Source organism: Podarcis erhardii, assembly GCF_964252035.2.
Source record: "Podarcis erhardii genome assembly, chromosome: 14".
In the NCBI taxonomy this organism is placed as follows: domain Eukaryota; kingdom Metazoa; phylum Chordata; class Lepidosauria; order Squamata; family Lacertidae; genus Podarcis; species Podarcis erhardii.
Window position 1 is genome coordinate 25,594,766 of NC_138503.1, and position 22,569 is coordinate 25,617,334.

A 22,569-nucleotide genomic window follows, 5' to 3' on the forward strand; every position below is an offset into this window, starting at 1 on the left:
ATTCCCCCTCTCTTTTTTTAATTAAACAGAATCATCGTATCTCATCAGATCCTGGGGTAACCACTAAATTGAGACGTTTGGGCTATTTGAAGTGTATTTATGGTACAGATCAGACTTTGTGAAGCTGGTGCCCTCCATGTGACTCCCATCAGCCCCAGCACATAATGGCCATGACTGATGGGAGTTGTAGTTGAAAACACCCACAGAACACTCAGTTAAATTAAGCCTGATAGTCTTATATTTAAAATTGAAACACAGTACCAAATATATGTTTATAGCTGTGTAGGCAGCACAGTTACCATGCACACTCCTATTGATGGCAGAGGAGCCTTTTTTCCCAAACTGATTTTTTATTCAAAAAAAAATTAGAAAGTAAGACAATAAAAAACAAATGAGTTATAATTTCAAATTAAAGCATTAACTGGCAACCATATAAAAAGAAAAATAATAATAGCAATATTGGCACTTCAACAGAGTTTTTTAAACTAAATATCCTATGAATTGTAAGTGAACTTGCAGACATACATAATTCACTCATGATACATACATCCCCCTCTCTGCATGGATATATAAGATTATCCTCTTTAAGAACACAATCGTGAAGGCTTTGGTAGCAAAAGTTCATCCCAGACTGTTGTTTCTAAAACAAGTCATCCAAAGTGATACCCTTAACTCTTTTTATTATAATCTGAATTCAGCTCATTTAAACAGTGATGTGACCGAGTGTCCGTAGTTGCATTTCATTTAATGAAATCAGTCCAACCTATTTTAAAGGACACAGTTCTAACCGGTTAAGTACTAAGGAATCTAGGCAAACTGAAAAAGATGCAATTGGATGGGAAGACTTCCAAAAGAAGAAGAAAAGGATAAGACCCTCTGGATGAAGAGATTCTGCGAGTCCCAAGGACTATGACTGCTGCTGCTGTTGCTCTTGCTCACTGCTGGCCTGGAGATTGGCTTTCTGGACTTCAAGTTCTTCTGCGCTGACCATGGAAGGGTCAATTGCGGCATATCTAGTACCATGGAATTGAAGTAGGTGGATCTACAGAATAGGAAAAAATAGGCAAAGTGGCACAAATACACCCTTTCCTGTAAGTCACAGCACTCTGTGATTATTTGTTTCATAGAATGTATACACCACTTGACCATAAAATGCAACAACCTCACAGCAGTTTACAAAAAGAATAAAAAGTTTTAAAACATTTTAAAAGTAGAACCAGTGATAAACTGAATGGCATTCTACATATCTGAGGTGGTTTGTCTTAACAGGAATGTTTTCAGTAGGCAGTGAAGGTGCTTGCCTGGTGTCAATAGGCAGGGAGTTCCAAAGTGTAAGACACTGTCACACTAAAAGATCTAGTTCTTAACAAATGCAGAACAAATATTGTATGGCGCCTGTAACAGTGCTTGTTCCACTTTTTACAAAAAAAGCAACAACCACAACCACTGCTGGTGCAAGCTCCACAAGTTTCACACCATCTGAAGGGTTTGCAGTCTTCTAGGAAGAGGCAGGAACCATTCCCAGAGGCAGCACAAGCCGAATGGAGTCAGCTCTATGGAGCAGCATATTTGAACAATGCCAGGCATGTCCATATAACACCCAAACTCCAAATGACTCCAGGAGAGGAACATTTGGCAGTGCCACGAATCTTCTATTACCCTGTGTTTGGCAGTGGCCGGGGGGTGGGGGTGGGATGGGGATATTTTCTTAAAACCCACAGCAGCATTCCTGCAGCCCAATAATAGAAACCTCTTGACCTTCCTTCCTTTTCTCTCCTTCATGCAACAAGTCTGCCTCCATTGCATGGGGATTTGTAATAATGCCCCCCCCCCCCCCCCGCTTTACCCATCCTCTGATAATCCGTCAGCAATGTTAACACCACAATGCTTGCATAAACCCCTTTGGCAATGCAGACAGAGCTCTGTGGTTTCCAAACAACAGCTGAGAAATTTAAAGCTACAGACTTACTTGGACATAGAGGTTTACTTCGGCACTCCTGCAAAGATATGGGAAATTGCCCCCTGTCTTGAGGTGAGCTCTCCTAGCATTGGGGTACAGCTTATACATCTCTTCTTTTGCTTCGGTGGAAAGAGCACTCTGGTCAAACACCTAAAAAAACCAAGCATTCCATGCTAAGAACTGCCTGTAGATCCCATGCATTCTAACAGAGAGATTTTTTTCTGTTTAGAACAGGGGTGGCCCTCTACATTGTTAGTGAACTACAGCTCCCATCATCCCTTGCCTCTAGCCATTGGAGTTCAGCAACGTTTGTGGGGGCACAGGTTAGCCACTTGTGCTTTGTAAGTTCAGCTGTGCAACTCAATCTGCTGTTGACTGTCAAAGGCTCCTTGATAGCTCAGCCAGTAGAGCATGAGACTCTTAATTTCAGGGTCATGAGTCCCAGATGAAAAAGCTGCAGCTGAAAAGGGTCAACTGCAAATCTGCACACAGCTTTTAGTGAAAGAAAAATAGGTGATGCCAACTGACCTCAAGCCCCACACTTCCTACACCTTATTTAAACTCTCCTTCTGTATTTACTTTTAATGAGTTACAACGTTTGATGCCAGAGAAGGAGTTGTGCTGAGCCATCGCTGTGTTGAAGGCACATCCACTTCCAAGATGTTTGTTGACTCTGAAAAGCTCTGCAAACAGCCCACTATAAATTGCTACAGATTATGAAATGACAGCACCTGTCATTTATAAGTAGTACTATTATCCCAACTCTGATAACTGGAGAAAGTAGTCCTATAGGGACACAGCTATGTTTTAAAAATAGGCATGCTCTTGCTGATGTTCTCTCCATTTCCAAAACTGGACCTTGCATCTTCCTAGAATGATGCTCAGTAAGTGTTCCTCTCCCAATCCCACATCCTAAATAAGAGGTAACTTACATCCATGATAGTCACAGGAATGTCTCTGATTTTGTGAGGTTCCACGTAGGAATTTTGGCAGTTGAGGGTAAGTCTTGAAGCGAGCTCACTCTGACCCAGGCTTTCCAGCTTTCAGGAAAAATAAATTAATTTAAAAGAAGGTTGTGAATTTGTTTCAGTAAAGAAATAACCAAGCTTATCACAACCTCTGGGAGTTTGAAGCACATTTGCCCCACTCTTCACAGCCAAAGAGGCTCCCAGAACAGTCATAAGCAAGAATACGTTTAAAAAGAACAAACCATGCCTAAAGTTTAATGTGTAAAAGACATGGCACTGAAGGAAGAAAGGATGAAGGAAATAACCAATATTAGATGGGATTTCAGCATGCAAATCTTAAAGCAAAGTCATACAACTCATCACTGGGAATCCTCACCCTATCAACCATGAAATCAATGCCATCAGCCATTTCGGTATCTACAGGACCAGATGCAAAATTCCCAAGGACAATTTTCTTCAGCATGAAGGCAGGCATTAGCCAAAAGCTGAAAAGAGAATTACAGAAAGGTCAATTTTTTTGTCACTTTCTCCTTCCTCCAGGAGCACTGGATTGTAATGAGAAACATTTTGTATAAACCGTACAAACGTTAAAACACAAGACATACTGAACTCCCTCGGCATTAAAGCATGTACTTGTGACGGCTTGCATTAATACAACAACAGAAGGGATTTATATATATATATATATATATATATATATATATATATATATGCTTTCGTAGATTTTCACGGGTACAGGAATGCAGGTTTTGGTGTCCTCGGGTGTCTTCCCGTGTAAAAGTTGGGGTGTCTAGGCGACGTTTCACTGAGATCCTGCTCTGTTCCAGTAACAAGAAGCCGAAAGCACCAGCCTGAAGATGACGAGTGAGACCTCGTCGAAACGTCGCCTAGACACCCCAACTTTTACACGGGAAGACACCCGAGGACACCAAAACCTGCATATATATATATATATATATATATATATATATATATATATATATATATCTCATAACATTTATGGGCTCCAAAAGCTAATTCTAAGAAGTGGAACAGTTCTTCCATTTTTTAAAAAACTGCTTTGCAAAGGCTAAGCTGTATTTGCCATAACTCTACCTAACCCAAAGTTCACAAACAGTAGGCAGGAAGTGGCCCTTACACCCATCTAAAGCACAACCCAAAACCTATATGTTTTGCCTACATACATCTCTCACCTGTTTGCCGTCCATGTCTGGTTGAAAATGGAGGTGTCGCTGAAAGCGTTGCACAGAATCAGAGACTGGACTCTGGGAGACTTGTGAGTGTATTCAGCAAATTTCTGAGCAAGGAAGCCCCCCAAGGAAGCACCAAAGACGTGAACCTAATTTTAAAAGTAAAAGATACCGCAATAAATAACAGCAACATCCTTTGGCTAACTGTTTGTATTAAGGCATTTTTTATGACATTTTGCATTCAAAAGCACTTGAAAGCTAGGCCAGTATTATGACTGTTTTGTAGGTGGAAAGTGGAGAGAGACTGGCTTGCCGAAAACTACCTGATGAGAGTCAATGACAGAGATGCATTTTAAACCAGGTGGTTTCTCGTTCATACTTTGCTCTTAAGGACTACACCAGGAGTAGCCAATGTGGTGCTCTCCAGATGTTGTTGGACTACAACTCCTATCATCCTCAACCACAGGTCATGCTGGCTGGAGTTGGTAAGAGTTGGAGTCCCAACAACATCTGGAGGGCACCACCAGGCTGGCTGCCCTTGCACTACGCCAAACCACAGGGGTGAGGAACCTTTTTCATCCCAAGGGTTGCATTCCCTTCTGAGCAACCAGGACAGTATAGTAGCCTGGTTTCTTTACACTCACACAACCCTCTCCATCCTCCATCTAGGCAAGCAAGAGGCACTATTACAGTTCAGTGAAATATTCCTGCCAAGTAAAACACTCAAGGGGTGAAGCAAGACCAGTGAAGTGTGTGGCTTGGGGAGAGTGCCAAGGGCTGGCTAGAGAGATTTGGGGGCATCGCAACCAGCTCCTGGGCCTGCGGTTTCCCAGGCCCTGCTATAATTGCTCTCATAGTATTTTGTAGAGAAAGTTGTTCCAAATAAGATTATCCTCCCCATTTGGGATTTCCCAAAGTTTATCAATTACATTCATAGACAATGGTCCTTGCAGAAATAAAGTAAGGTCTACCAGACAGAAACATATTTCCATTTTTCTATAAATCACCCTGGGGCCTTTTCGACAAAAGGTGGGCAGGGGGTATATAAATTCAAAAATAACTTATACTCTTTCACACACAGCTTATGCAAGCTTCCATTCAACAGTTACTATAAACCATTTTAGAGAAAATATATTTTGGAAGATTTATTACAATTTAAGAACAGCCAAGTCCTACCCAGAATATGCTGTCTGCTTAGAAAAGGTCCTGAAAAAAGGAGCAACCAAAAAAATCAATCAATGGGGTTGGAAAATAACAGGAGAGGGCTCTCCTTTGTTAGAGCAATTAAGGTTATTCTGAATAAACTCTAGGCTTTTTACCTAACATTTCTATTGTAAGCACAGGCTATTTGTCAATCTCAGGGCACTAACTTTATCCAGCTGTAGATGGTCTAATAGTTTTCTGAATCCATCGCAGAACTCAAAAATTTCCCAGTAAACTGGATACTGCAGCTAAGATAAGAAAGGTAGGTTAACAATGGTGACATGAACAAAGACAAAGATGTAAAAACATGCATTTTAACCCTCTTCACCAGTAAGCATAATTTAAGAACCAGCTAGCAACTTAGACAGACACCTGCATGGTATATGGGGAAAAGCCCACCTTGTACGAGGTCAAAGCATGCTATGAAGCAACCTGCAGCCCTTCAGATGTTGTTGGGTTCCCATCAGTCTCAACTAGAGCAGTCAACAGTAAAGCATTATGGCAGTTGCTGTCCAATAATATCTGGAGGGCCATAAGTTCCGTACCCTTGTGATAAAGCAAGCTCGACTGAAAACCCATTATTCTCCACATTATTCTCTGCCATCCAAGTCTGGATTTTCAATATTCAATGATTAATTTTTCATTTTTAGTTTTACCCACTAGCCCCATGGTTCCCAAAGGGGCAATTTGATTTTTAAGGGGGGCAATTCAAGAATGAGTTATTAACAGTTAATGGCCTTTTAGTCTTCCTCCACATGAATAGGGGTTCACTTTTTGAATAATAAGAATTATATGTTATTGGGGGGGAACCAGGATTTTAGAGATGCTTAGGTGGGGCATGGCCAAAAAAACTTTGGGAACCACTGCACTAGCCCCTAGCCTCTTAAAGTTTTGCCCACTGGCCTCTAAAAGGCAGCACTAATAGGGGAGAAATGCACAAGTTTGCACCCCCATCTACGTTTCAAAACAATTTCATTAGATGTAGTTACAGAAAAAGTCAGCCATAGTCTACTCATGTTCTCAAGCTGGTGCCTTCCAGATGCTTTGGACTACAATTCCCATCAGCCTCAGCCAGTATAGCTGGGGCTGTTGGAAGTCACTGTCTATTTAGAGCAGTGTTTCCCAACCTTTTTTGGGCAAAGGCACACTTGTTTCATGAAAAAAATCTCGAGGCACACCACCATTAGAAAATGTTTAAAAAATTAACTCTGTGCCTATATTGACTATATATAAAGTAACTCTCTTTAATAGGCATCAAATAAACACAAAGAAAGTACCGTATTTTTCGCCCCATAGGACGCACTTTTTCCCCTCCAAAAATAAAGGGGAAATGTGTGTGCGTCCTATGGGGCGAATGCAGGCTTTCGCTGAAGCCTGGAGAGCAAGAGGCATCGGTGCGCACTGACCCCTCTTGCTCTCCAGGCTTCAGGAAGCTGTCCGCAAGCCTTGCGCGCCCGGCAGGAGCTCCCGCCAGGCGCGCAAGGCTTGGGGCGGCAGCCTGTTGCCCGAAGCACGCGGAGCCCTCCGGAGGGTGCCCCGTGCTTCGGCGAGTGTCTGCAAGCCTTGCGCGCCCGGCAGGAGCTCCCGCCAGGCGCGCAAGGCTTGGGGCGGCAGCCTGTTGCCCGAAGCACGCGGAGCCCTCCGGAGGGTGCCCCGTGCTTCGGCGAGTGTCTGCAAGCCTTGCGCGCCCGGCAGGAGCTCCCGCCAGGCGCGCAAGGCTTGGGGCGGCAGCCTGTTGCCCGAAGCACAGGGAGCCCTCCGGAGGGCTCCCCGTGCTTCGGGCGAGTGTCTGCAAGCCTTGCGCGCCCGGCAGGAGCTCCCGCCAGGCGCGCAAGGCTTGGGGCGGCAGCCTGTTGCCCGAAGCACAGGGAGCCCTCCGGAAGGCTCCCCGTGCTTCGGGCGAGTGTCTGCAAGCCTTGCGCGCCCGGCAGGAGCTCCCGCCAGGCGCGCAAGGCTTGGGGCAGCAGCCTGTTGCCCGAAGCACGCGGAGCCCTCCGGAGGGCTCCCCGTGCTTCGGGCGAGTGTCTGCAAGCCTTGCGCGCCCGGCAGGAGCTCCCGCCAGGCGCGCAAGGCTTGGGGCGGCAGCCTGTTGCCCGAAGCACGCGGAGCCCTCCGGAGGGCTCCCCGTGCTTCGGGCGAGTGTCTGCAAGCCTTGCGCGCCCGGCAGGAGCTCCCGCCAGGCGCGCGAGGCTTGGGGCGGCGGCACGGGGCAGCCGGCCGAAGCGAGCGGCGATGGGATTTGGGAGCTCGCTCGCTCGCCGCCCCGCGTGTGCTCGCCGCCGCCGCCGCCCCGCCTCTCGCCGCCGGACTCGCCCGCCTCCCTCCCACGGCACACCAGGCAACGTCTTGCGGCACACTAGTGTGCCGCGGAACACCGGTTGGGAAACACTGATTTAGAGGACACTAGGTTGAGGAAGTTTATGTTTTATGATCATCATTAGGGCTTGAAGCTTTTTATAACAGTCCAACGAGTGTAAGAAGCCCTGGAATCCAGAAGCTAAACCAACCTAGACTCTCCAAATGTCACCTGAGATTCACTATTCTCCAGTGGATGGGAGTTCCAAGAGCTTTGCTGACATGCATAAAATTAGCACATGGGAGAGAAGTGGGAGGGAGCCCCTGATCAATCTTCTATCACTACAGGGGAAAGATATGCACCTTCCAAGAGATGTATATCCTAAGTTTTAAGCCTCAGCTCTTAAGACGCTCTCTGTATTATAAGGCTGGAATTCTAATCTGAATTACCAAAAGGGATTATATGGTGTTGACCCAGAGATATCCTGCCTTGGAGGAATGTTCTCTCATTAAATAAAACCACCAAAGGTTAAATGCGATCTGAAAACCCTTAGTATCAAATTTCAGAGCAGGCTTTAGGGACAAAATATGCACTCAAGTAATGTAGGAACATGAAAAAGCTGCATGACCAGAATTCCAAAGGACAGGCTTGGACGGCTGTAGCTGAAATCTAGTACATTTCATACTGCTTTGAGAACATACATAAAAAGACTGATTTAACATTTGCTCAAATGCTGAGAATTTCAGGGCTGTGCCGAAGATACTTACAGCAATGACTCTGTAACCCCATCCAGACAAGGCTAAAATCTGCTGGAAGAAAACATCAGCCGTTCCACTGACAGGTGGGAGAAATATAAGGGGGCACCGAATATTACGGGGTCCTGCATCATAGAGCGACCAAACTTTACTGTCATCGTCATCTACTATAATCTGTAAAATAAATGCAGAGAAGGTAAAAGTGGCTTCTTCTAATGCACATAGTAGTTAGTATTCCTTCAGCACAGCCATCATTGAATTCTGGGTGGTGGTGTCATTGGGGCAGGATTTGGGGGGGTAGATAACCATGGCACCAAATGAGCAGAATGAGCTCCCTGAATACAGTAGGTCTGGCTTAACACAATCTAAAGCAAAATTAATGCAGAGTACCATCTAAAAGCGGGAGGGGGGGGGGAGACAGACAGACAGACAGACAGACAGACAGACGGAATAAGACAATTAACTCCAGAGTCTAAAATTTTCTGCTACTCTGATTCCAGGAATCTCTTCTCTGCTTTACATTTAAAAACGGGCTGCTTGCAAAGTAGTCTTAGCTTGTTGCGTCTTATGTTTACACAGCCTACGGAAACACATCTGGAAGCAGAAGTGTAATTGTGAAATATAATCAGTTGCTTTTCAACCAGCTCCATAAAACCAGCCATTTGGCTGCTTTGCTTTGATTCTGTGTAAGCCACACAACCTGCCACTGCAAGGTATTATCCACATGTAACATGCACAATCCTTTGCAAGATCCTGTCATGCAAAGAGATGAAATAATTAATGGCTTTGCCATGCCCACTCCAGACTGGGCTTCAAAAAGAGCTTTATAAAAAAATGATTTCCCTCCCTTCTCTCTGACTGTTTAGACTCCTCCAGACAATACTGTTGTGGATCCAAATCTGCCTTCCCCCACCCCAAAATGGTCACAGGCCAAAGCAAAGTTAATGTACTCAATACGCATGTCATACGCCAACGCAGAAGAGCAGGCATGGAACTCAATCATGTGAGCATTAGGACATTCTGCTTTGGAACAGATCCAAGTTAGAAAAGACGTAAGCAAATCTAAAATATTCAGAAGTCAGACTTTCTCCGCTCTCCCAACGCGTCATCACCAAATCATGAGACTGAAAAAATATTGGGGGATGGAAAGGGAGTGGTTTTGCTCTTCAAGCTTCAGAGGAAAGAAACATGCAGCTGACTTCCTTTTTTAGACACTGCAAGTTGAGCAAGGAAACAAGACTCTCTCAGCAGCCATTTCGGATCCAAAACCACTCTGAGTATTAAGGAGTCACTCAGATAAGAAAATAATTGGTTAATGGATGCATGTAAAACACCTATACCATGGGTTGCCAATGTGGTGCCCTCCAGATGTTATCAAACTACATTTTCCTTAATCCCTGGCCACTGGCCATGTTGACTATGACTGATGGGATTTGAAGACCAAAAATATCTATAGGGCACCACTTTGATCAACCTGGACTTAAATTCATTAAAACGGGAATGGCTGTTCTGTGGCCTTGCAGATGTTGAATTCCACCTCCCATCAACCCCAGTTAGCCTGGCCAATGGTGAAAGATGATGGGAGCCATTGGAGAGCCATTCCAAATTAAAAGATGGGCACAATTCATTGCATGTCTACTTAGAAGTAAATCCCATTAAGTTCAATAGAACTTGCCCCTGAGTGTGTAGCCCAAAGTAATTTTTTAAAAAAATTGCTTTGGCTTTAATATGAACATTGCTCTGAAGATGAGTCACAATTATAAACTAACCATGATATTAGAAGTGCTTTAACTTTACTTGTTAAGATTTACTGAAGTACATTCTGTGTCTACTTTATCCAGGAATGTTTAGTGCAATAAGCTCCAGGTTTTTATAATAATCCCTTCACTTCCAAGAGGCTAAAAAAAAATGGGTGAAATCCAATTGTGGTGTTCCTTGCAGACCCCTCCATGCTCCAAAGATCTGTTCTGGAGGGTTCAGTGATCCTCCAAAACAGATAAAGGGGAATGGAAGGCAAACCTTGTTGTGTCCAGACGGCATTTCATTGGCTCTTGCCCTATGTCACGGGTCAGCAACCTTTCTCAGCTGTGGTCCGGTCCACCGTCTCTCAGACCATGTGGTGGGCTGGACTATTTTTTGGGGAAAAATAATAATGAACGAATTCCCATGCCCCACAAATACTCCAGAGATGAATTATAAACATAAGGACACATTCTACTCATGTAAAAACACGCTGATTCCCGGACCATCCGCGGGCCAGATTGAGGTGGTGATTGGGCTGCATCTGGCCTCTGGGCCTTAGGTTGCCTACCCCTGCCCTATGTGTTTACTCTCAATACAGTATTCCATAACATGAATAAGGGAAACCCTCACCCTATGTTTAAGTCAATTACAAAACCCACATTAATTTATCTGATTGCAGATTACACCAAAATCTTCTGTGTATAAAAATGTCCAGTTTATTCAATCATTGTCAAGTTAGTTGAACTTCTCTAGCTGGAAACAATAGCACAAATTCAGCTGTTCTTCCTCCACCACCACTACACAACGCCTCTATTAACATCTGAAAGGAAAGCAGCTGGCAAAACCTTAAGAGCTGGTTGGCTAGATGTCTCTTGTCTGCAGTAAAAGCTGTACTTGAGGAAGCATGTGAAAGATCACATGTTGCTAGAAAATCTTGCACTGTTCACCTAAAACAAAAAAGACTCAAAGATAATCCTAAACAGGACTGCATGCCAAAAATCCAATACCAACAAAGTTACTGTCCAGTCTCCTTTTCACTTTTTCTTTTTCTTTTTTTTTTGTATTAGAGAGAATTTCCTGTAGAGGTGCACCCCACTGAACAGAAGTGCCTGAATGCAGGTCTACTCAGCATACAATATTAGCCCTGATTCATACTATCTTTTCTAACCACAAACCACCCATGAGATTTCAGCCTGTACATTCCAGACAGCCAAAAGATTCTCTGAATGCATGCTCACTGCTGAGATGATAGAGTTCACCATATCACATGATGCTAACTGTTTTCTGGACATGCCGTAACCCAGTGGCTGAACATGTTTTTTGATGCAAAGGCTCCCATGTTCAATCTTTGGCATCTTCAGGTAGGGTGTGGAAAGACCCCTGACTGATGTCCTAGAGGGCCACTGCTGCCTACCTAATCTACACTTTTCAAAATAGGATGCAAAGCAAAACGGAACCATCATCCTCTGAAATCCCCATTTCTCCAAATTCTGCGATGCAGTTCACCAGCCAAGTAACGTTTGCAAAAATGTATATCTAGGGTAAAATATGCATATAAATTCATAGGTGAAAAGGTAAAAGTAAAGGACCCCTGGACGGCTAAGTCCAAAGGTGACTATGGGGTTGCGGCGCTCATCTCACTTTCAGGCCAAGGGAGCTGCCATTTGTCCACAGACAGCTTTCCGGGTCATGTGACCAGCATGACTAAACCACTTCTGGTGCAACAGAACACTGTGACAGAAACCAGAGCGCACAGAAACACCATTTCCCTTCCCACCACAGTGTTACCTATTTATCTACTTGCACTGGCATGCTTTCAAACTGCTAGGGAGGCAGGAACTGGGACAGAAGAACGGAAGCTCACCCCATCGTGCGGATTCGAGCCACCAACCTTCTGATTGGCAAGCCCAAGAGGCTCAGTGGTTTAGACCACAGCACCACTCGCATTAGCGAAAATAGCATACAAAAAGTGCATAATATGAAGGAAAGTGGCTTTGCAAAAAAAGTGTATGTTAACAGGAAATCACACTTTTTTAAAAAATCACCAACTGATACAGAAACGTGGAGAACTTAAGAATTAAAGAATGAGAAACTGAGAAAAACTGAAAGTGAAAGATTTGCTCATTGATACCAGTGAGTCACACGACACAGATTCCTACAATTCACCACAATGAGCACATCACCCTGATTTGAAAAATAAACCTCTCTCTGGAATAGCACAGTTGGTAAAGCATGAGTCTCTTAATCTCAAGGTCGTGGATTTGAACCCATGCTGGGCAAAAGATTGCAGGGGGTTGGACTAGATGACCCTTGAGGTCCCTTCCAACTCTACAATTCTATGATTCTAAGTATCACAATAATGTTGGTTCCATGCTTTCAAGGAGTCTTACTGTGATTATTCAGCTAAGCAATAATTATTTGCACAGCTGCTATTCAGGTTGATGAGAAGCACGTTAAGGAAGATGCCAGGTATTTCGTAACAGAACAAATACTCCATCTTGTTGTGGTTTTATTTTCTGCAGCCAGGGAGGGCAGGACATTCAAATTAATTCCAGTCTGAGGTGATGAGCAGAAGCAGCTGTGACGTTTTTATTCTCTCTCCTCCTGTGGGCACAGGGCAGAGTTCTCCACAGCGAAGGCATGCTCACACACATCTCATCACACTACCTTCCCTCTCTGTGGCTGCTATGCTTTGTAGAAAGACAGCATTACTCAAGGGAGACATTGGCCTCAGACACCAACGGCTATTGCTTCAAAGAAAATTCCCGAAGGTCTTCAATATGCACCATTTACAACTGTTGGGTTGTGGTCCAACAGAATGAGCTTGCAAGAGAGGCTTGCAAGAGAGGTTAAAAATAATATTAAAAGGTTTTTTCGGCTATGTCCGAAGTAAGAGGAAGAACAAGCAAGTGGTAGGTCCTCTGCATGGGAAGACGGATAAATGCTATTGGGCAACAGAGAAAGGTGGAACTACTCAACACCTACTTTGCCTCTGTCTTCACCCAAAAGGAAAGTGATGCCCAACCTGGTGATAACAGAATAAATGATGTAAGGAGGGAGCTGCAACCCAAGATAGGAAAAGAGGTAGTAAGGGAACACCTAGCTACTTTAAATGAATTCAAATCTCCAGGGCCTGATGAGCTGCACCCAAGGGTACTAAAGGAGCTTGCGGATGTAATTTCAGAGCCTTTGTCTATTATCTTTGAGAATTCTTGGAGAGTAGATGAGGACCCTACAGACTGAAGGTGGGGAAATATTGTCCCCATCTTCAAAAAGGGGGGAAAGGAAGACCCAGGTAACTACTGACCGGTGAGCTTGACGTTGATACCAGGGAAGGTCCATAACAGGTAATTCAACAGTCGGTCTGTGAGCATTTAGAAAAGGATGCTGTGATTACTAAGACCTAGCATGGGTTTCTCAAAAATAAGTCATGCCAGACCAATCTGATTTCTTTCTTAGGTGGAATAACAAATTTGGTGGATCAGGGAAATGCTGCAGATGTAGTGTATCTTGGTTTCAGTAAGGCTTTTGACAAAGTCCCCCATGATATTCTCGCAAGGAAGCTGGTAATATGTGGGTTGAACAAGATAACAGCTGGTGGATTTGTAGCTGGTTGACTGACCAAACACAGAGTACTCATTAATGGTTCCTAGTCATCCTGGAAAAAAGTGACAAGTGGGGTGCCACAGGGTTCTGTACTGGGCCCTTTGATGTTCAACATCTTTATAAATGACTTGGATGAAGTAATTCAGGGGATGCTCATCAAATTTGCAGATGACACCAAACTGGGAGGGGTAGCTAATGTTGCAGAAGACAGAATCAGAATTCAAAATGACCTTAACAGATTGAGAACTGGGTGCAAGCTTAACAAAATGAATTTCAATAGGGACAAATGTAAGGTTCCGCACTTATGCAGGAAGAATTAGATGAACAAATATAGAATGGGGGACACCTGTCTTACGAGCAATGCATGTGAAAAGGATAATGCTATTCTAGGCTGCATCAATAGAAGTATTGTGTCCAGATCAAGGGAAGTAATAATACCACTATTCTGCCTTGGTCAGACCACGTTTGGAATACTGTGTCCAATTCTGGGCACCACAATTTCAGGAGGATGTTGACAAGCTGGAATGTGTGTAGGAGGGCAACCAAGATGATCAAGGATCTGGAAACTAAGTCTTATGAGGAGCGCTTGAAGGAACTGGGTATGTTTAGCCTGGAAAAGAGGAGACTAAGAAGAGATATGATAGCCATCTTCAGATATCTGAAGGACTGTCACATGGAGGAGGGAGCAAGCATGCTTATTTTCTCCTGCTCTAAAGGGTAGTACTCGAATCAATGGCTTGAAGTTGCAAGAAAGAAGATTACGACTAAACGTTTGGAAAAATTTTCAGACAGTAAGAGCTGTTCAGCAGTGGAACAGACTCCCATGAGAGGTTGTGAACTCTCCTTCCTTGGAGTTTTTAAACAGAGGTTGGATGGCCATCTGTCATGGATGCTTTAGCAGAGATTCCTGCACTGCAGGGGGTTGGACTAGATGACCCTTGGGTCCCTTCCAGCTCTAAGATTTTATGATTCTAACTTGCTTCTGGTTTGTGGTGTAGAAGCCTGTACAACTGTTAGTTCTGCAGCACCATTATAAGGCCTTTGCAGGCACGCTATGGGACCATGATATCTAGAGAGCCACATGAAGTGGGAGGGAAAGAGTTTAGACAGCTTGGTTTGGGTTGCAAGAAGGAAGGAAAGTAAGTTTCTAGTAGGGCTGAACCAATCTGTAAATTTTGGTACCTCTCTGTTTCTTATTTTTTAACGTTAAATTCAGCTTGCAACATTTCCGCTTCAGTTTGCCATCTTATATATTTTTTTAATCCTCAGTAATTTTTTTCAGCAATTTAATGTACATTTGTTCTTGGCAAACACTTTTTTATATGAAGTTATGCACAACAGACCTATTGCTACAAACAATATGCATTGTATGCATTTTTTTGGTTAATATCTGTATTTTTACACACTTCCCTCTAGTCTAGTCTATGCAACTGTACATTTTTTTTTATCGGAGAACTTGTATGGTAAAATGTGGATTTCAAAGGAAGTGCAAACTGGATAGATTCACAGTAAAAAATACAAACCAAACCAAATTTCTCCACCATCTTTGGTTTCTAAAGGTGGGGGGGGGCTATATATATATACTTCCTAGACCTCTTTACCTCTGTATGGTATTATTCTTCCGGAATAAGGAAAAATGCAATTTCGTTGATGCTTCGATCCTGGAATTGCTGCTCTTAATCCCCAGAAGGCAACAATAATTTTCTTTATGGCAACTCAACCCAGCAATGTCAGGATTTATGGGCTTGCCCACATACTACAAATTATACGCAAACATTGCAGAAGATTCCACCCATGTAATATGGACATACAGAACATAGGTGTCTATGGACCTGATATACATTTCAGGTTCTAGGGTCCTGTTCATTATGCCCCTGAGTTTGCAATTAAGGATCAAGTAAACAGCACCAGAAGATCCCTCACAGACATGTCCTTGGGATCAGAGGCAAAATCAATCAATCAATCAATCAATCAATCAATCAATCAAATATTCCATCCTTCTTCCCAAATGAGAACAGGCCCAGGGCAGCAAGAATTAAAAACTGGACCTACCTTTTTTAGAGGAACTGTACTTCTGAACCAGTTATAGTCAGGAGAGATTTTAATCTCTCCCATGGTGGTAACGAACCCAAGGTAAAGAAAAACCTGAAAACACAACAGGGGAAATGTTTCAGACAAAGTAAATAAAATGTAGGATCACTTATATACTTGAGGGAATTTCTTCAGGGTAAACCTGCTTTCAGGTCCCATCAATTTATTATTCTCCCCTTCAGATTTACTTATTTACTTGTGCGCAACTGGAAACCACCAAGAAAAATTCTGGAACTGGAAAGAGTGGAAAAGATAAGGAAGTTCAAATTGGAAGTGATTTAATACCGTATTTTTCGCCCTATAGGACGCACTTTTTCCCCTCCAAAAATGAAGGGGAAATCTGTGTGCTTCCTATGAGGCGAATACAGGCTTTCTCTGAAGCTTGGAGAGCGAGAGGTTTCGGTGTGCACCGACCCCTCTCGCTCTCCAGGCTTCAGGAAGCTATCAGCAAGCCTGGGGAGCCCGCAGGAGTTCCCGCAGGGCTCCCCACGCTGCGGATAGCAGCCTGCTGCCCGGCGCACGGGGCGCCCTGAAGCAGAGCGCCCCTTGTGCCAGGCAGACATCGGCCAGCCCCACAAGCTCGGGGGACAGCGGGGAGGCAGAGCGCCGCCATACCGCTGTTCCCCGTCCTGGTTTTGGGGGGGAAATAAAGGGGAAAAAATTTCCTTTATTTCCCCCCAAAAAAACTAGGTGCGTCCTATGGGACGGAGCGTCCTATGGGACGAAAAATACGGTACATGTTTTCTAGTTAGATGGCACAAGGGAGCTGAGAGACCAACTGCCTCTTCCTAAAAATAAAATACAACCGCTGCTGAAGGACCAACTGTGCATAACAGAAGATGAACCACTGTTGTAGCTCCATGTAGGCCAAACAGTACGGGAAATGAAGCACATTTTGGTGAGGGTTATGGGTCAAAGCCTTGCAGAGTGTTAACAAGCAAAATGGCACAGCAGAAACCTTAACATGAAACTAGTATTTTGGCTATACATTGTAAATAGAGTTGTGCACCTTGCACAATTCCACATTCCTAAGTATCAAACTCAAGCACTCCTCCCAGGACACAACTAGCATTTTGTATTATGAAAGTGTACTTAAAAATGCACAGGCAGTATTGCAAAACTCTCCAGGGTTTCAGAAGATGGTGCTTCCAAGCACCTCTCTCACAACCTCTAGGTCACTTCCCCCCCCCACACACACTCCCCTTTCCAAACTCTCCAAATTCTGCAAACATCCGACCGTCAAATCCAGAATGTGAATTCAGCAAAACATTGCAAAATACTGTTCACAGGCTGTGTTGACTTGCACAGCCTCTTTGGACGCAGAGCTTCGCCGGTCAAAGTTTCCCAGGCACAAATACGACTGACCTTGAACATATTTGTATTACAGCCATGTAATATGCCCTGGGAAAAACCTGGGGCCCAAGAAAACGCCTAAGAGGAAGCATCTGGTTACCCAATCTAAGGGCACAATAAAAATGAATCTGCACAGTGGTTAGGAGTTAGGCAGCATACACACCATACATTTAAAGCACACTGCTTCCCCAAAAGAACCTTGGGAACTGTAGTTTGTAAAGGGTGTTGGGAATCGTAGCTCTGTGGGAGGGTAAATTAACGTTCCCATTATTCTTTGGGGGAAACCATGTGCTTTAAATGTATGCTGTGAACATACACTGCCTTACTTTGTAGCTACAACCATCCCACAGTTTCTCTTTTTGTCACCTATGATTTAATACTACCGATGATGTCTTGGAACACAACGCAGCAAATAGTTCAGGGCATATTGGTAGAGAAGAATTAAAAGTGGAGGAACTAGCTAATTCACCAACACTCAGTGCTACCCTGGGCCCTGAGACTTCTACAGGTGCAGACAATGTTATGTCAGACAATTTAAAAAACCAAGCCCTCTAAACCACCTGCTCCTTACCATTTAGGAAGTTAGATAACATCTCAATTAAAACCAGCAGTAAAATTCAAAACATCACTTTCTATAAAAGCCAGATGTACCAAACCTAAACTGGAAAATACTTATGTGGAAAAACATTTCATGCATGAAGTACAATTAAAAGGCTGTGCTGTTGTTTTATTCCTCTGTTTTAGCCATAAATCTTCTGTTGATCACTTAAGTATGGAGTGAAGCACAGTCAGCTATTCTTCCTGGTTATAACTTATACTGTACAGCCCTTCATCCTTACAACTCAAGAATGGTTTCGGACCCAAGTTTTAAAGGGATTATTTCCAACTTCCATCAACAACTAGTTAAGCTCCAAGTACTGCAACCCTCTGAAAAGACTTGTAATCCAGATCATAGGATAGACCCAAAGGATTTTTATTCGTTTACTCATGCATTCCATACTCTCGAGTCAAAGGTAGAAACCAGAAAGATTTCCGATATTAGATTTTGGATGCTTCAGAACATTCACGTGCTCTATAGTGTGCAAAGACACAGGACTTTGTACATGGCTTTGAACAGATATAGCACCAAAATATTGATTTGTTGCTGGGGGATGCATGGAACAGACTCTAACACAGAGATTTACAGCATTGGGTCACCTAGGCAACTCCGTGGGTACATGGCAATAAGCTCCCACTTCCACCCCCATAATCCAGGCTCCATGGCCAAATGCAGCCCTCCAGACCTCTCCATTTGGTTCTTGGAAGTCTCCCCATGTCATACCCCTCTCATTGACCCTGCTTCACACCCCAGGTGTTTCTGCCTGGCTGGAAGGTATCTATTAACAAATGTAATGCCCCTTGCTTGCCTAGACAGAAGATGAATGGGGGTAGGGGTGTATGTTTAGAAAGTGCAAATGTAAAATTTACATGTATTGCTGTACCTACTTTTTATCTTTTGTTCTGCCCCACAACTGGCATGCTTCCCCCCACCCCAAAAGTTACCCAGAAGGGAATGCAGGACCTGAGAAAGGTTTCCCACCCATCATAGCCTTCTCCAGCATCATCACATCGCCCTGAACAAACTCATCAACTACGTTGGAATCCAGGAATAAAGAACCTAAATTTCACCACCATCGCTACAGCACTCTCCCCACTTGCGAGTTTCAGGAGCTGGCATTCAGAGGCATCCTGCCCCCAACACAGAGGTAATATTTCCTTCCAATTCATCCCAAGAAAGGCCCTAGAATATGTTGTGTATGTATTGGGTATATATATATTTTGTATAACACTGAAGTTATGAGATAGATTTCCATCAAGCACCAATTTTGAAAAGCACAGCATAAATGTAATAAACCAATCCATTTCATTTGGAAGCCCAGAGTTTGTTTTGTAAAAGTCCTTAGTATTACACCTGGCTCACTTCTTCTTGGGCCCTGAACTCCCATCACTGGGCTCTGTGAGCTGAAGCTCCATCTTTTCATTCTTACTGGGCTTCAAATATTCATTTGATCACAGTACAATCCTACGCATATATACTCAAAAGTAAATCCCACTGAGTTCGGTGGAACTGTCTCCGGTGCATTTAGGTTTGCAGCCTTACACCACAGTCCTAACACCCTGATCATTGATGCCAGAGGGGTAGGACATAGCGAAGGTGATCCTCTGTAAACCACAGCTGGTGGAGTGGGAGTGGCTGTACTGCTGCTGCAGCCCCTGCCCCTGCTGCAGGCAGGAAATAATAATAATAATAATAATAATAATAATAATAATAATTTTTTATTTATACCCTGCCCTCCCCAGCCAAGGCCGGGCTCAGAGCGGCTTACAAGCAATAATAAAAACAAGATGAAGGATTACAAACTTAAAAACAAAAATAAAATACAACATTAAAATAATGGAACATTAAAATATTAAAATGTAGCCTCATCGCAGGAGGAGAAGGAAAAGAAAGAAAAAAAAAAGAGAGAGGGAGGGAGGGAATCAAATTGGCTCCAAGCCAAAGACCAGGCGGAACAACTCTGTCTTACCGGCCCTGCTGAAAGTACCATCGGCAGCAGCCTACATACAGAAAGACCTGAAACGGGGTGTTGGCAGATTTGAATGCAAAGCCCCACAGATCCTCTGAGGGGACCAATACTTTTAGGCCAAACTTTGACCTGTGGGGCAAGCCAGCAGGGCTTCCGATGCAGTAGCTACTTTACCTGCTGCTGCCTGGCTCAGGTTTGCTCTAAAAAGGTTGTTTTTGATGTTTGTTTCTGTAAGTTGCTCTAAGTAGCTTTTGTGGAAAAACAACTAAAAAACAATAACAAAGACACCCCTAGATTGTCCAGGCAGCAGATTTCAACTTTTAAGTTTATTTCGAGGAAGAGCACTTAAAAATATATCAAACTTCAAAAAAAACAGCACAATCTTTGAAGAGGCTTTCTCTCACACATAAAAGGGAAGGTCTCTTCCAGAAACCTGCCACGACGCGTGTGCTTTACTATATATACACGTAGCACTGTTGTGTGTGTGCAGGGAGCTTGGTGTGCAAGTAATGTTTGGGTGAACTTTAAAGCAGAAATTTATGCAACACAGGATCAAGTCTTGCAGAGTTCAATGGCGCTTTCACTCTCCCACTGAAAACCAGTTTTTGTTTTCTTGGTTATATGATTTTGCTTTCCATAAATGTATAAGATAAAACATATTTACCTCCTACTTTTCTGCATAAACATACAATTATAGCTTCCCCACCAAGTCTTTGGCTTAATCCATTGGGTTGCAATGCTAACCCCGCTTGTCTGAGAGTAGGCCCCACTGAATTCAAATGTATTTACATCAGAGCAGGTGTGGTTTGGATTGCACACAGTCCTCAACCCTTACTGGAAGTAAGCCAGAGCAGCAGTAACAGGTCTCCTCAATATTCTTCACTTTTCCTCCCCTTCTCTCTTTCCACTGCCCTCCCTTTCAAAGTCATAGACTGTATGCTGCTCGGGGCAGAGGCCTGTGTTTTTCCTTACATTATTCTGTTAAACACTATGGATACTTGCTGGTATAAAGAGTGCACAGGCACTCCAAATGTGTGTTAAGAGTTAAGAGCTGTCACCTGACTAAAGAAAGCACAATAAATTACATCTACACACCAACAACAAAGTGCTTGTTAAAAAAAAATCATAAACTTTGTGAGTATAAAGCAACCATGTTTACAAGGCATTACAAGGCACATTGCAAAGTTAAATGCATCCCCCCATTTCCCACTGCCGCCTTTTTGCGCAGGACCTCCCCCCTCCACAGCTTAGCCCTTTTCCCAACCTCCCCTTCCTGAAAAATATACAGTGGTACCTCGGGTTAAGTACTTAATTCGTTCCAGAGGTCCATTCTTAACCTGAAACAGTTCTTAACCTGAGACACCACTTTAGCTAATGGGGCCTCCTGCTGCTGCCGCACCGCCGGAGCACGATTTCTGTTCTCATCCTGAAGCAAAGTTCTTAACCCAAGATACTATTTCTGGGTTAGCGGAGTCTGTAACCTGAAGCGTCTGTAACCTGAAGCGTCTGTAACCTGAGGTACCCCTGTAAATATTATCATTTCCACATCAGCTATCTACAACAAGCTACCCACCACAGAATACTTTAGACTCACTGTTTAGGTAAATGCGCACACCCCCTTCCCTCCAGAGAACTTCCCTCTCCCACCTCCCTTCGCCTGCACGCTCACAACAACCCTGCGAGGTAGTCCAGACTGAGAAGGCGAGTTTCGTGGCTCGGTGAGGGATTTCTGAACCCGTCGCGGTTCCTGCGCGCTCTTAGCCGCTTCCACCACGCGCACTCTCAAATTAACAGCAGTTAGTTAATTAACAGCACCTTATTCGCCATAACTACCCCTTGAAAACTTACTTCCCTCATCTACAGGAGGAGGTAACAACAGCAATACACGCACCTCCTCACTGTACCCCATCGACCTCACTGAGGTCCCGAGCCTTTGATCCCCTCCATTTCTTACCGGATCTTCCACAGGGCGGAGCGGGGGGTGTTGAGGGATAGCCCAATATCGTATTCCCCCCCTCCTCTTCTCACGTCAGTGGTATCTTCCCAGCCCCCTCCGCCGCCGCCGCCGCCGTCGCCTCTTCCTCGTCCCACGGCGCCCTCAAGCAGCCAACCCCGCTGCTCTCCCGCCCCCGCCTCCCAAGCGGGCGGGGCGCGGGCCAACGCCGCACGCCAATCACTCGACGTCACACCCCCCCTAAAAGGGGCAAGGACCCGATGGAAGGAGCCTGAGCTCGACAGGCTCCATAGCTACCGAGGCGGAAGGGCTCCTGTCACGTGATTTGAAGAAATGAGTGGGACGGGGGAAATCACTTTACGCGCAAGCGCACACGGGGCCGGGGAGGAAGCAAACGTCTGGCGTTGTGGTTGGAGGAACTACAACTCCCATGAGCTCCAGCCACTAAGGCCAATAGGTAGAGATGATGGGAACTGGAGTCCAGCAACAGGCCCACAGGGTATTGTCTCACCTCCCCCCCCCCAACAATTTAAAATGTCGAATACATATTATTTATTTGTTTTATTGCGTTTATATCCTGACTTTTCTCCAGGGTGTTCGCACACGATTCTATCAACCACCCCTTTATTTTAAAATCCGCACAATAGTCCTGTGAGGTAGGTTGGGGTAAGATATAGTTATAGTATATGGCCCAGGGGCTCCCAGTAGGCGCTCTGGCTCAGTTATGCTTGAATCAGTTTTTCCTCGCCAAAACCCTGTGAGGCCGGTTAGGCTGGGGGAGATAGTGACGGGTTAGGGGGCACCCGGCAAGCTTTGAAGCTGAGTGGGAGTTTGAACATGGCTCTTGCTAGCCCTAGTCCAAAACTGTAAGAGAGTTCAGTAC

General features: G+C 44.3%; 1 protein-coding gene across 4 annotated transcripts; it reads right to left on the minus strand.

Annotated features, from left to right (window-relative positions):
- Nucleotides 1–330: 330 nt before the first annotated feature.
- On the minus strand, nucleotides 331–21,944 carry SPG21 (SPG21 abhydrolase domain containing, maspardin). Of its 4 annotated transcripts, none has more exons than XM_081839253.1 (9): nucleotides 21,624–21,944; nucleotides 15,774–15,866; nucleotides 8,385–8,546; nucleotides 5,489–5,569; nucleotides 4,122–4,267; nucleotides 3,305–3,413; nucleotides 2,893–3,000; nucleotides 1,970–2,110; nucleotides 331–1,042 (listed from the first exon to the last, which is right to left on the minus strand). In XM_081839253.1, the coding sequence occupies exons 1-9, from the start codon at nucleotides 21,639–21,641 to the stop codon at nucleotides 908–910; spliced, it is 993 nt and encodes a 330-aa protein (XP_081695379.1). In that variant the 5' UTR covers nucleotides 21,642–21,944; the 3' UTR covers nucleotides 331–907. The 4 variants fall into 4 exon arrangements, with proteins under 4 accessions (XP_081695379.1, XP_081695381.1, XP_081695380.1 ...); XM_081839255.1 differs by having other exon boundaries at nucleotides 21,687–21,942; XM_081839254.1 differs by having other exon boundaries at nucleotides 21,581–21,696.
- Between the last annotated feature and the right edge of the window lie 625 nt (nucleotides 21,945–22,569).